Source organism: Aethalodelphis obliquidens, unplaced genomic scaffold (assembly GCF_003676395.1).
Source record: "Aethalodelphis obliquidens isolate GAN/ISIS:26980383/991018 unplaced genomic scaffold, ASM367639v1 scaffold65, whole genome shotgun sequence".
Classification (NCBI taxonomy): Eukaryota; Metazoa; Chordata; class Mammalia; order Artiodactyla; family Delphinidae; genus Aethalodelphis; species Aethalodelphis obliquidens.
This window is the reverse complement of record NW_020838009.1, coordinates 5,066,139-5,079,961: the sequence shown is the minus strand read 5'-3', so window position 1 is coordinate 5,079,961 and position 13,823 is coordinate 5,066,139. Positions and strand designations below refer to the sequence as shown.

The window sequence follows — 13,823 nt, the reverse complement described above, 5'->3', positions numbered from 1 at the left end:
CAAATCATGGCAAAGGAAGGGGGCCATGGTAGCCCCAAGGCAAAATGCAGGAGAGGCAGGCACAGAATGTCAGCTTCTAAGAGGAAACAGTCACATTATATTGCTTAATCCAGGTAGTGGCACATAAGGATGTGCTGTATTGTTTTTCATTATACTGCAAACATATTTCATAAAAAATCTTTTATATATACTTGGAACTTAGAGAAGAAATACCATCAAAACTCTATGAACAGGTATAAGTAGGATTTATCTTTCAATCAAGCTAAGTAAGGCTTATGGAGTTTCTATCTCATGGGGTTGTTTATTTTGTTCCCTACAATGCACGATTAACACTTGCTAGACAGCTCAGGATTTCAGATTTCTTGGTAGGTTTTTTAGGACAGACATCATATCATCTTCCCTCAAGACCTACTATACAGACACTTGATCAGTATGCATTAATCTCTTACTAATGGGCAAGGCTGTTCATCTAATAACTAATATCTATTAAGAGCTTAGTATATATCAGGAATTATTCTACACACTAAGAAATACAGCAGTGAACAAAGTCCCTACCTTCATGGAGCTTACATCTAGACAATAAACAAACAGGTAAACATATCTGTCAATGGTGATAAATGACATACAGAGAAGTAAAGCAGAGACAGAGACACAGAGGGACAGGGACAGGTGAGATGATGCCATCTTAAACAGAGTGGTTAGGAGAGACCTCACTGACAAGGTGACACTGGTTAGGAGGAAACAATGGAGCAGGTCATGCAGATATCAGGGAGAGGGTGTTCTAACAGAGGAAACAACCTGTGCAAAGGCCCTGGGGCAGAAGCATGGCCTGGTGTGATAGGAACAGCAGGACCTGGAAGACATGGGAGAAGTGAGTGGAGGGAGTAGGGTAGGGGATTTCCAGGGCCAGAGGCTGGGGTGCCAGAGGCTGGGGTGCCAGATGCAGGATTTCAGAGACCACGGTGAGGACTTTCATGAGCTGTGAATGACATGCAGAGCCTTGGGAAGGTTTTGAGCAGGAGCGACAGGGTCTGACTTAGGTTTTAAAGAGACCACTGTAGCTGCTGTGGAAATGGCCTTGGAACAGCCACTCATCATTGCTCAGTCTTTTCTTTTTCTGTTCTTAGCCCCTCTATTTGGATTAAATGATGACTCAGGTGTTGACAGTAAGCACTAGGGTCTGAGAACACAAAATAACCAACTCCCTATTTCACTGTTTTCATTCAACTGAGAGCTGTTTACTACTCCCTCCACAAACGTCTACACATACAGATCTCTGAGGCATCACTTGCTCTATTAGGCTGTAATTAATTATATGCACACCAATGCTCCCCATTAAGCCGTGAGCTCCTTTAGAGCAGAGAAATAATGGCACAGGTCTCCATGGTGCTCACAGACAGTTTTTATTAGCCAGAGTCCTGCCTTCTAGGAGATACACAGCCAACCAAGGCACCCAGCTACCATTCTGTTCTTGCTTCAGGGCTGATTCCATGGTTCTCACCTGGGATGGGGACTTCTGCAAAGCCGCTTCAACGCCTGGTTTCCACAGGTACAGAGAGCTCCATGTGAGGAAAGGCCAGACAGGGCCCTGTCTCCTCCACGCGGGATAGGACACACAAGCCAAATGGGCCATGCGTCGTGGAGCAAAAAGAGAGCCCTGAGCTGCCCCCTGGAGGCCTGGGCCCTTGAGGTTCCTCCTACGAGCCAGGCCATTGGATGGCTGCCTGCCTGCCCTCCCACACTGGCCAATCCCCAGCCTGATTGTACCCTATCTGCATTCAGTGTTACACACATGCTACAGCTGGATGCCTTCGCTTTCTGGGCTCTATGAGCTTTGGCTGCTGGAGTACAAGGACCAAGCATCTGAATAGAAGGCAAGGTGAGAACGTGTTACCCTGTGCTCTTCTCCAGGCAGCTCCTGGGTCGCACCCACCAGCCCCAGGAGCCTGTGACCAAAGGGAGCTGCTCCGCCCTGGGGTGGGAGGGGCCTGGGAGCAGAGCGCCCCAACTAGGAGTGGACCATCCTGCTGACGGGTCGTTTTTCTGTGAAGAAGCTTTTCAGCAGCAGCACCTGGCTGAAGCTCACCACGAAGAGCGCGATCGTCTCACCGACAGACCAGTAAGAGACTCGGCTGTTCAGGTCCTCGGCCCGGGCCCTGTCCTGGGCCTCCCGGAGCCGGTAATGCGTCTGGGAGTCAATCACTGTCTTCAGAGCCTCGTGGATGGTCACACAGGCGGACTCCATCTAGGCAGGAAGAGAAGAGCAGTCACTGTGAACCCTCAGAAAAGAAGAAGAGGACCCGGCACACACACAGCAAGTGTGATCTTCAACATCCTCGGTAATTTCTCCTGGATGCTAACTGTGTGTCTGTGCTAAGGATGTGACACGGCTGTATTCATAATAAGCCTGACTGAGGCTCAGAGAGGTTAAGTAACTTGTTCAGAGTCACACAGTTAGTAGATGGCAGAGTCAGGATTTAAACTCAACTGTCTGAGTCCTGAGCCTATGCTTTCAAATACTGCCCTGTGTTCTTATTTAATACTCACCATACCCCTGACAGGCAGGGATCATTACTCCCAATGTTAAGGAGGACTGACTGATTGCTTACTGCATATACTGATGAGGAAACTGAGGCTCAAAGAGGCTACATGACTTGCCCAAGGTCACACAGCTAATGAATGGCAGGGTGTGAAGTAAACCACAATTGTGTTGGACTCTGAGTTCATTCTATTAAATTTGCAGCCTACACTTCTATGTATACACAGAAACACATGAAGACATACATTTCTCATGTACATAGAACCACACTCACATACAAACATGTGCAAAGACAGACATGTGTGCACATGAATGTGCACACACACATGCATATACTCACACGTAACGCACACTACTTCACAACTTCCTTTACCTGCTAAAATATTACGTGTAGCATGCCGTATTCTGAATACATCCCACCCCCACTACCAAGGTCCCCTGCTCCAATCCCAGGAAGCTGTGAATGTGATGAGCTGCCACTCCTGTGATTATGTTATATGTCACAGCTGACCTTAAGAGAAGGGGGCCATCCAGTGGGCCTGACCGAATCACAGGGGCCCTTCAGAGCAGGGAGCTTTCTCCAGCTGGTGGCTGAAGGAGAAGTCAGAGAGGCTGGATTCAAAAGAATTCAGTGCCCCATTGCTGGCTCTCAAGATAGAGGTCACATGCAAGGACCAGAAAAAGGCCTCTAGGAGTGGACAGCACAACAGCCAACAAGGAAACAGGAACCTCAGTCCTACAGCTGCAAGGAACTAAATTCTGCCAACCACCTGAATGAGTGTGAGAGCAGACTCCTCCCCAGAGCCTCCAGAGAAGAGGCCAACCCAACCTGATTTCAGCCTTGAGACCCTGAGCAGAGAACCCAACTGAGCTGGCCCATGCTTAGAGCCTACAGAACGGTGAGATAATGAATGCCTGTTGTTTTCAGCCATTAGTAGTAATTATTGACTCAGCAATAGAAAACTAAGATATTACGCCTGTGAAAGAACATGTGTTCTTACTCACAGGCAACCTCTAAAGCAATCATTTTATCCAAAACCCAGCAAATTCTATCCCAACAATAAGTTCTTGTGCGACGGAAGTTCATAAGCATCCAACAGACGTTTGTTTCCCAAATTCCAAAGGTGAACTACTTATAAAGCTCAACGTAAGAAGCTAGAAGGGACCAAACCATTGTGTCACCACCTTGACGGATCCCCGTGAAACCCTCATTTCTCTCACAAATTGAACAGTTTCTGGACGCCAAAGGGGAGACTATGACCAAAAAAAGATGTTGCCCTTACTTGCTTCATAGATATTCTTGATTCTGGGCCATTCAAGGAGCTAAACTAGACTACGTGAGGAGAGAAAAGCTCCCCTTCAGCCTCTGTGTTGTCAAGGCAGCATCTTCTGTCTGACAACTGGTCTACCTCCTAGGGGTGTGGGTTTCCTCTGCACATGTTGGCTGACCCCCTCATTCTGATCTATAGGGAAGAGGTGGTGAAATGTCACGTGGAGGGAAAACTGACAAGGTCACTGTGTACGAGATGGAATTAGTGGACCTCGACTAGGCATCGGGTCAAGGGGCAGAATCCATTGTAAAGAACAAGAACAAGGTCGTTTGTGCTTCACTTTTTCCCCCAAGGGGAACCTTGATCCTGCTTTCTCAGTGACACCTGCGTGTCCTATTTTTGGGCTATATTACGGTCTTCTCTTGCGACTGGAGTTAGCATGGGGCTTCTTCGCCTTCCCCACATTTGGTAGGTAGGGTGTAGAGGGATACCTTGGAGATACTGCTGGTGTGTTTCCAGACCACCACAATAAAGCAAATGTCACAATAAAGTGAGTCACAGGGATTTTTTGGTTTCCCAGTGCATATAAAAGTTACGTTTACACTATACTGTAGTGCATTAAGACTGTAATAGCATTATGTCTAAAAAAAAAAATCAATGTACATACCTTAATTAGAAAATACTTTATTGCTGAAAAAAATGCTAACCATCATCTGACAACACAGGGTTGCCCAAAACCTTCAACTGTAAAAAATACAGCACCTGTGAAGTGCAGTAGAACAAGGTATGTCTGTACCTACAGATGTGTGATGTTGAGAAATGGACAAATGATCCTGAGAAGGGTTCCTGACATCAAGAAGTTGATTCCAAAGGGGACTCCTAAGTGACAACCGACTTCAGATGCCAACCACCAGAGGAGACCTCTCAGGGTACAGACCTCTGCACTGGAGACAACGGTGGCATTGCCCCTCCTCGCTCTCCTGGTAATGCTTCCAGAGTTGATGAAGGCATGTCAACTGTCACAGAGGAAGGAAGGGGACTAAACTGTGAAGGAACCAGGAAAGAGGTCACAGAGTGGAGTCAGGCTTAACCTACGCAAACCTGTGTCCAAGTGGAACCAAGGTATGGCATTTGTAGACGCTTCCCTACTGTGCCCTTCCAGTCACTCCCTGTGACCATGACACAGGAAGGTTTGGTAAGGCCATTAGTTCTATATTTATAGCACCCTGGTGATCTTCGGAAGACCACGGTTATTGAAGGTAGGGCTGGGGAACTCAGGAGAGACGCCTCTCAAAATGACACTACAGGAATTCCAAATCATACTCGGTTTCCTCTGATAGCCCAAACTACACTAATTCATTCTTTCAAATGTTTATTTATTAAGTGCCTACTCGCCTTCCAGACATTGTGCAGGGCCCTAGGAACTGAGAGATGAAATGAGTCAGACACAGTCCTGGGTCCCAAGAAGGTCATAATTTAGAGAATGTTATCAGCTTCCTGCAATGCCAAAAGAGCTAACAACAGAGGGGTGAGCGGAGCTGTAGGAACACCTCAGAGAAAGCTGCTAATCCTGCCAGAGATGGAGGCGTACCTGACACAGGGAAGAGATAAACTGAACCTTGACAGATGGGCAGCATGTCACCAGGCAGAGGATGAGGGGAAGGCATTCCACGCAGGAAAAGCATGGCAGGGCTTCCCTGGTGGCACAATGGTTAAGTATCTGCCTGCCAAGGCAGCGGACACGGGTTCGAGCCCTGGTCGGGGAAGATCCCACATGCTGCGGAGCAACTAGGCCAATGCACCACAACTACTGAGCCTGCGCTCTACAGCCCGTGAGCCACAACTACTGAGCCTGCGTGCCACAACTACTGAAGCCTGTGTGCCTAGAGCCTGTGCTCCGCAACAAGAGAAGCCACCGCAATGAGAAGCCCGCGCACCACAAGGAAGAGTAGCCCCCGCTCGCCGCAACTAGAGAAAGCCCGCGCACAGCAACGAAGACCCAACGCAGCCAAAAATAAATAAATAAAATAAATTTATTTTTTAAAAAAAGGAAAGAAAAGCATAGCAAAGAGCACATGCAGAGCCCAGTATGTGCAGCCCATCGGGGATATGTGGGAAGGAAGTCATGGGTAGGTGGAAGCTCACGGTAAAGGCCTTGAGAGTCAAGACTTTAACACGAAGCTCTGTGAGCAGAAGATTGGCAAGGCAAGGATCCCACTTTAAGAGAACTTCCCTGCCAGCCATGATGCAGAGGCAGACTGGTGGTGGGGTAACCACTTTGGTGGCTGCAATTCTGCTGGGGAGAAAAGACGAGGCCCTCAATTAAGAAGGTCACCAAGTGGGGTGAGAAGAGTGGATCTGGGAGCGATTCAGGGGACTCGGTAACAAAGTAGAGAAGATCGTTCTTGAAATTAGTGGGATGAACAGAGATACACATATACATGTGTATACACGCACACGCATGCCCGTGTGTCTGTGCATGCATATGCATGTGTACACACAGACATACATACACACATGTTTACAATGTATAAATACACAGAGGCTTTGTTTTTAAACACTAGGGAAGGGCTCACTGGTTTTCCAGGCTAGAATTCCACCCTCCGTGTTTATTTCCATCACAAGCTCATTCAGAAACTCAAAATGTACATTACACTCACTTGAACTGGGGGCTCCTGGGACCCCTGAGCCCTAGCCCAGGCGTTCAGCAGTATAGGCTGGTACCTCCAGCCTCCTCCCAGGGTCCAGAATCACTGGAGAAGGAGTGGGGGTGGGGGTGGGGGGGTGGGGGGGAGAGAAACGGAGGAGGACACAGAAACCACGGGTGCCGACACCCCGGGCAGAGGACACATCAGATATGCCACGCAAGGCATCACTTCAAAGACGTGGATCAGATGTCATCAGCCAGAGACCAGCACTGCACTTCTATGAAGAGGGCCTGAGGTCTTTACAGGAACCACCTCAGATCTGATCAGTGACAGGGAAGGAAGCCAGTTTTCAGGAGGTAACAGAGCAGGAGGTGGTACTCTACGGCTTTCCTGGCGTCTAAAACCAGGAGACACCTTTAGAACCTGGCACGGGCCTCACAGGAGACCCCAGGGCCACACATCACCAAGATTCACAGACACCTGGAAGCATCCCCTTACTGTAAAAACATGCTACTTCCCTGACCACTGGGATCTGCTGTTGGCGTTAGTCTAAGATACCACTTCAGCTTGTTCCCACAAAATTTCAGTTAGGCAACCCAGCCAGCCTGCTTCCTACCCAGCAGGAAGCCAGCAGAGGCCCTTCTGTTGCAAAGAGCCCTGTTCTCCCAGGGCCATGGGTCCCCAGCTCTCCTGCAGTGCAAACTTCACCCTGCTGAGACCTCCAGCCCTGGCTGGTTCAAAGTGTCCGGGCACCTCACGGGGATCGTGGGCACCACTCCATCATGACAGGTAGTCTCTGGAGACACCCTGACCTGTCTCCCTCCCAGGACCATCCCTTTGCTCCATCCCATACCCACATCCCATCCCGTCTCTACCACCTGCTGATGCCCAGGTCTTCACTCTGTAACCAGCAGCAAATTCCTGCAGCCTCACCTCATCAGGACCACCACGGATAGAGGCACTTGGCTCTTTTTTATTTTATTTTATGTTTTTGGCCGCGCAGCACATGGGATCTTAGTTCCCCCAACCAGGGATCGAACTCGCACCCCCTGCAATGGAAGCGCAGAGTCTTAACCACTAGACTGCCAGGGAAGTCCGCACTTGGTTCTTTAAATTCTTCAAGAGCTCAAAGGCAGCGTTGCAGGAGCTGGCCTCAGAGTAGAGTTAGGAAAACCTTTAATCTTCCCTCGACCACCACTGAGGCAGCCCCGGACCTTGGACCTCTGTCAGGAACCTTCAGCCTCCGCTAGGATCTGCCCAGACTCTCAGGACGCCCAGGGCACCTCAAGGTTGGCCTCCCTCAGCAGCATCTCTAGCCCATGTCCTCTGCCAGGAGCCTGGTCGTGCTGCAACTCAGGCCGAAGACAAGTCCCTCTGGCCTGGAGCCCTGGCCCGGGACGCGGTCACTCTGGATCCTATTCTTTCACCCTGGGGCTGCTACTGGTGCCAGAACACACAGCCTCTGGCCCAGCACTGAGCCGGAGGAAGCCTCAGGGGAAGAGAGAAGACAGCTGCAGGTAGAAAGGGGATCCATGCCAAGCAAAATAGGATCAGGGCCGGTGAGGAAAGTAAAGTGATGCCCTGAACACCTGCACCTGCTGTTCTCCCCACCCAGGAGGCCTCTCCTCCTCCCGTGCCAGACACACTCCCAGGCAAGCACCCAGAGTGTCGCTTTAAGCTAAAACTCTCCCTGTGAAGACTTCCCTGACCCTCCTGGAAGAGTCAATTGGTCCATCCCCTGACAACCCTCACCCTTAAATCTCAGCTCTGATCAGAGCATCCTGGAGCTCCGTGGTTTACAGGGTCGCATTCCACACAGGGCTCCTGACAGCTGGGACAGCGCCCTCTGACCTCATACTCCCACCACCCAGTACAGTGTGCAGACTGAGCACGGGCCCACCACAGGCGAGGGGGAGCTGTCTGAGACAGGCACAGACCAGGCAGGGGGGTCAGAGGTACAGAAGGAGAAGGAAACAGCTCTTTTGTGGCTGGGCAGAAGGAAGGATGAGGTTCCCAGATGCAGAAGAGGGGAAGTGCAATCACTCCTTCCTGCAACAAAACCAAACTCTAATTCTAAGGCTCCAGGAAAGAACGTCTCTAGTGCACTAATCCACAAAGCCTTTTCTCTACTGGTTTCTTTTCCACTGCTTAGAGAGAGAAATCCTTCAGCTCAGCTTCTGGAGACTCATAAAATCTTCAAAACAGAAGCTATTTCATCAACGACCAACGAGAGGACAGGTTATGAAAGATCCTACACAGAAGACACACCCTGGGCTGGAACTTCTATCAGCAGTCATGCCGCTAAGTTCAAACGCACTGCTGTCCAGTGGAACTGTCCATGCGTGGGCACCAGCCACTTGTGACTACTGAACACTAGAAATGTTGGTACAGAGCAAACAAGGAAGGGAATTTTTAATTTAATTTTAATTAAATGTCAACAGCCATATGTAGATAGCTGTTACTGACCGGACAGTGCAGTGCTAACCTCCAAGTGCTCAGAGAACGAGCCCATGGTCAAAGCCACAGAGGAATGGAGCCTGTGGTCACCTTGGAGGGCAGCCCAGAAGGTAATCTGGCATTGCTGGAGACTCAGATGCTCCGGCTTTGGGTGTGGAACAGGTGCAGCCACAGAAGGTCATTCCTGTCTCACAGGTTTCCCTGGGTCCTGCCACTCAGTCATTTGATAACTATTTGGTGAGCTCTTAGTCTGTGCCACACCCCAGGCACTGGGGCGCTGGGGACTCAGGGGTAATACAGAGTCCTAGCCTCAGAGCCTGCATATGGGAGGGAGGGAAAAGCTTAAATAGCAGGAGGGAAGACTGAGGGAGGAGGCTGGGGTCGGATTATAGTTAACTGTGACAGCCATGGGTGACAGAGATGACTATCCGTCCTCCAAAAGTGTCACCGTTTCTCTTCCAGATTGTGAAGTTTGTTGCTAGGAGTTGACTGCCCAACTGAACTGTATTTGCCACCTTCGTTTCATCCAGTCTATCCACAGGACTATTCCTCAACAATGAGATATGAGTGGGTGTGATGGCATCACTTCTGGGCCAGGGCTTTTAAGAAGCAGATGGGACTTTATCATTCTCTCCTTCTTTTGGTGGCTAGAAACAGAGGACTCTGAAGCCCTAAGGGACATCAGAAAGATGACAAGAAAGAAGGAGCCTGGCTTCCTGAGTCACTCCATGGAGGAAAGTCCTCCACCCCTATCCCCACTCTCTAGATTATTATTTGAGTGAGAAAAAAAAAAAAAAAACTTTCATTGTGCTAAGCCATTGATATTTGGGGTTTATTTGTTATAGCAGCCAGCCGTTGTTACCCTGACTAATATATACCACACAAAGGAGGACCGGTCTTTCTCATGCAGATACATCGTATCAGCAGAGAGGCGTATGCTGTGTGTACTTTGAAAGTGGTGCTGTGTCAAAGACTAAATGGGAACGCAGGAACACCAGAGGAAAGCACGGCAGGGATCCAGTTAAAGAATGGAGAGGAAGACCAAGAGGAGAACATAGGGTCTTGTAGGATTGGATGTGAACAGAGGGGCAGAGTCAATACTGAGACTTCAGACTGGAGCTAGAGAGCTGGTGACTGTTCATCAGGCAGCACGGGCACAGACAAGGAGGAGCAGGCTGGGGGGGAGGGGGTTCATCTCAGCCTGTTAGCGTCCACTCACCTGGGTGAGAGCCGTGACTCTGTTGCCCATGTCTGGGAGAATGGGGGGCTCGTCGCCCACTTGAAAGTCAAAGTAGACGGTCTTGTGAGAGAAGGTGGAAAACTCATTACTGAAGCAAAACTGATAAACGCCCTTGACCTCAGCCTGGTGTGTGAAGCTGTCATACTGCTTCTTAGTTTCCCTGTAGATGGTGTTCCCCAGGGGGTCCTCCACATAGCAGTCGACGTCGTAGTGGCCTCCAGTGATGACCTGACAACCACAAAAGACACCCACAGTCTGCTGTTACCAGAGAGGCAAACACCACTTACCAAAGGCCGACCAGGCACTGTGATTACATGTCACAAACATTTTTTTCATTTAATCTTCACAGCCTTCTAAAGGCTGACACTCCCCAATTTACAGAGGATGACACTGAGGCTGAGAGAGTTGAAGTTAACTGGCCATGGTCATGCCGCTTGAAAGTGACAGAGCTAAGACTTGAATCCATGTCTGCCTGATTCCAAAAGTTTTGCTCTGCAAGAGCCTAATCCTCCCCATTTTACAGAAGAGGTAACTGAGGCCCCGAGGTTAAGTAAACTGCTGAACGTGTCTGGTAAACGTTAATATTATTGCTGATGGAATGCAAGGGGAAAGCAAACATAGACTGAAGCCTTCACAGAATCAGTGATTACCAGAGGTGGGAGAGCCCTCGGGAATCATTAGTTCAAACTCTCAACACAGGAAAGATAAGACCTGCAAAGGGTAAAAATCACAGAGGTGGTCAATGACTATAACTAAGGTCCATCAAAGAACACAGTCAGTGGCCTCCATCTGCTTCCAAATGTTAAAATTTCCTTTTGTTCAGATGGAAGAAGTTGCTTTGTGATTAGTGAGCTTCCTAATGCTGGAGGTGTGTAAACTTATGCTGAACCTGCTCTAACAGGGGTTCCTGACCTGGCAGGGACCAGATGACCTCTCAGCCCCCTCCATCCTCACAACGATCATGTTTTGGTGACTGTATCTAGGTTACCCCTGTTAACCCAGCTGCAATTTCCACACTGTCCACGGACATGTGAAAGTGGCAACACCAGTGACTTGTGCTGTCCCCAAGCACACGCCTCTTTTAGTGGCTTTGGTCAGAGAGGGCCCACCACATGGCCTGCCCCTACTCCTGCTTCCCGTGCCAACTCATCTCTGTAACGCCTGTCAGTATGTGTCCACAAGCAGACGCGGGTCTGGGTATAATTCCCACTCAGCTCCCTACTCTTAGATCTGCTCACTCAACCTTAGGGGCAAATCTCTCACTCAAGACCTGCTCCCCTGAACTGTGAGTCGTGAAATCTCTCAAAGGAGCCAGGACTGCAGGAGCTAGGAGCTTTTCCGAGCCATATGGCAGCAGCCACAACACCACTCCTTGGAAACACTGCCAGGGCTCAAAGCCTGCGCTGACACCTCCTTTCCAAAGCGCCATTTCTCATCACTGGCCGCGCTCACCCCAACTTGACTTCAAACACTGGAGAGAGGGAAAAATAATGCCAAGGACCCACTTCCTCTCGCTGCCATTTTTCAGTACAGGCGGGGACAAACTGGTCCAAAAAACTTGGGACAGAGAGTCTGTGTCCAGCTAATCAGACATGGCAGTCCTTAGAGTCAAGGGGCCTGCAGGTCATTGAGGACAACTCCCCAGGATGCAGGACTCGCCCCCGGGCATCCGCATCCAGGTAGCGCACCTTTGGCGCTACCTCCCGCCCTGGGTAGTCGGGCCTGTCTCGAGTGGGCTCTGACTTCCTCGCGGGGAAGTCAGCTGGTCTCTGGTCATTCCCGCCCCATTCAGCCTCTTTGGCTAATTCCAGCCACTCCAGCCTGGGGCGCACCAGTGACCAATGGAGACCTGGAAGGGGGAGAGGAGGCGCTGCCGGGCGCCAGGGCCTCACCTGGTAATCCAGGGAGAACTTCACGCCCTGCTCCACGTCCTCGTGGAAGCACTGCTTGGCGTTGTCAGGTAGCTCGAAGGTGAGCTCCGCGCCCCGCGGCCGCTCCGCCTGCAGCAGCAGCAGCAGCAGCAGCAGAAGGGGCAGCGCGCAGGCGGAGCGCGAGGCCACGCTGCCCATGATGCTCCCGGTCCAGTCCCGTGGGCGGCGGCTCGGGCGTGTGCTCCTCGCGGATGGGACGGTGGCTGGGGGACCAGGGATAAGGTGCAGGGACAGACGTGGCGCTTGCGGGGCGCTGCGCTTCCGGGAGGGCGGGAGGCTCAGCGCGCAGCCGCGCGCTCGGGGGTGGTCCCGGGACCGAGGCCAGAGAGCGCCGCGGCCTCCCCCCGCCCCTTCTGCCCGTTGCGCCTGCGCGCTGGCTGGGCTGGCAAAGGGGACACGCCCCTTCCCCCGCCCCGCGCTGTTCTGCTGGGGCGTCTCGGCGAAGGTGAGGCGGGACGCCCATCCCCAGCGCGCACCTCCCCGGAAGGGCCCTCTGCCAACATCCCCGACAGACGTTTTCTGCATCTTCTGGGACCCGCAGGCTTGAGGATTACCCGGAATTGGCCCAGGTCCACGCAGTCCATCCTCTCTGGCTGCAGCAGCACGAAGCCCATGGGGTTTTACAAGGTACAGGCTCTGCTTCTGACTGGCTCTGTAACTTGCCTCACGCTTCTCTGGAGAATCAGTCTCCTGGTCTAGAACTGGGTGTGCCCAAACCTACTATCCACAATAGCAAGGAAGGCTAGAGGAAAGATATGCAAACTCTGGGGACCCAATTAACACCCCCTTTCTCATTCCCATCCCCTTCCCAAGGTGAAAAAGTATGCCACGGGGCAGGGGGGGTTGATGGGTGAGAGTAAGTGAAACCCCACAATTACATCTGTTCTGGGGAAAACCGGCAGGCGTGCTCACACACAAAGCTTCCTGAAGCTTCCTGAAGATACGAATACAGGTCTCTCACTCAGGGATTTCAGGTATCTCTTGGTTGTCTGTATAAGTTGAAGGTTCTTCTGGGACAAAACAATCTTTTTTTTTTCCCTTTGACTTCTCAAAAGCGCTGAAAGCAGATAAATTAATTTACTGTCTTATCTATTACCATTTACCTAAGAAGATATTTTGTATAATCATTACTATAGCGTTTTATATTCACTATGATCAGGTAAAGACAAAGAAAAAAAGATTGTAGTCTCGCTACTCAGTAAAGAATTTTTTTCAGAACATCATTAGGTGAGGTGTATCTTGATTTTAGCAAAGAGTTTTACTACCTATATAGGTCTCCACGTGGATAAGACCGAAGTGTCCTGTCACTTAAAAAGCTTTTGCACAGCAAAGGAAATCATAAGCATGATGAAAAGACAACCCTCCAAATGGGAGAAAATATTTGCAAATGAAGCATCTGACAAAGGATTAATCTCCAAAATATACAAGAAAAAACCCAATCCAAAAATGGGCAGAAGACCTAAATAGACATTTCTCCAAAGAAGATATACAGATTGCCAACAAACACATGAAAGAATGCTCAACATCACTAATCATTAGAGAAATGCAAATCAAAACTACAATGAGGTGTCACCTCACACCAGTCAGAATGGCCATCATCAAAAAATCTACAAACAATAAATGCTGGAGAGGGAGTGGAGAAAAGGGAATCTTCTTGCACTGTTCGTGGGAATGTAAATTGATACAGCCACTATGGAGAACAGTATGAAGGTTCCTTAAAAAACTAAAAATAGAACT

The 13,823-nt window shown here is 50.1% G+C and overlaps 1 protein-coding gene across 1 annotated transcript; it reads right to left on the bottom strand.

The window, feature by feature from the left end:
* Positions 1 to 1,382: 1,382 nt before the first annotated feature.
* Positions 1,383 to 12,350, bottom strand: TMED3 (transmembrane p24 trafficking protein 3). Its single transcript, XM_027089106.1, has 3 exons — positions 12,048 to 12,350; positions 10,135 to 10,383; positions 1,383 to 2,245 (listed from the first exon to the last, which is right to left on the bottom strand). The coding sequence occupies exons 1-3, from the start codon at positions 12,222 to 12,224 to the stop codon at positions 2,009 to 2,011; spliced, it is 663 nt and encodes a 220-aa protein (XP_026944907.1). The 5' UTR covers positions 12,225 to 12,350; the 3' UTR covers positions 1,383 to 2,008.
* Positions 12,351 to 13,823: the final 1,473 nt, after the last annotated feature.

Bases quoted from the DNA above. Each gene is read 5' to 3' on its own strand.
- TMED3 (XM_027089106.1), bottom strand. From the start codon at position 12,224: ATGGGCAGCGTGGCCTCGCGCTCCGCCTGCGCGCTGCCCCTTCTGCTG. The intron at 10,384-12,047 runs GTGAGGCCCTGG...TGTGGTTGTCAG, and splicing joins AGTTCTCCCTGGATTACCAG to GTCATCACTGGAGGCCACTA. The intron at 2,246-10,134 runs GTGAGTGGACGC...CTTCCTGCCTAG, and splicing joins GAGTCACGGCTCTCACCCAG to ATGGAGTCCGCCTGTGTGAC.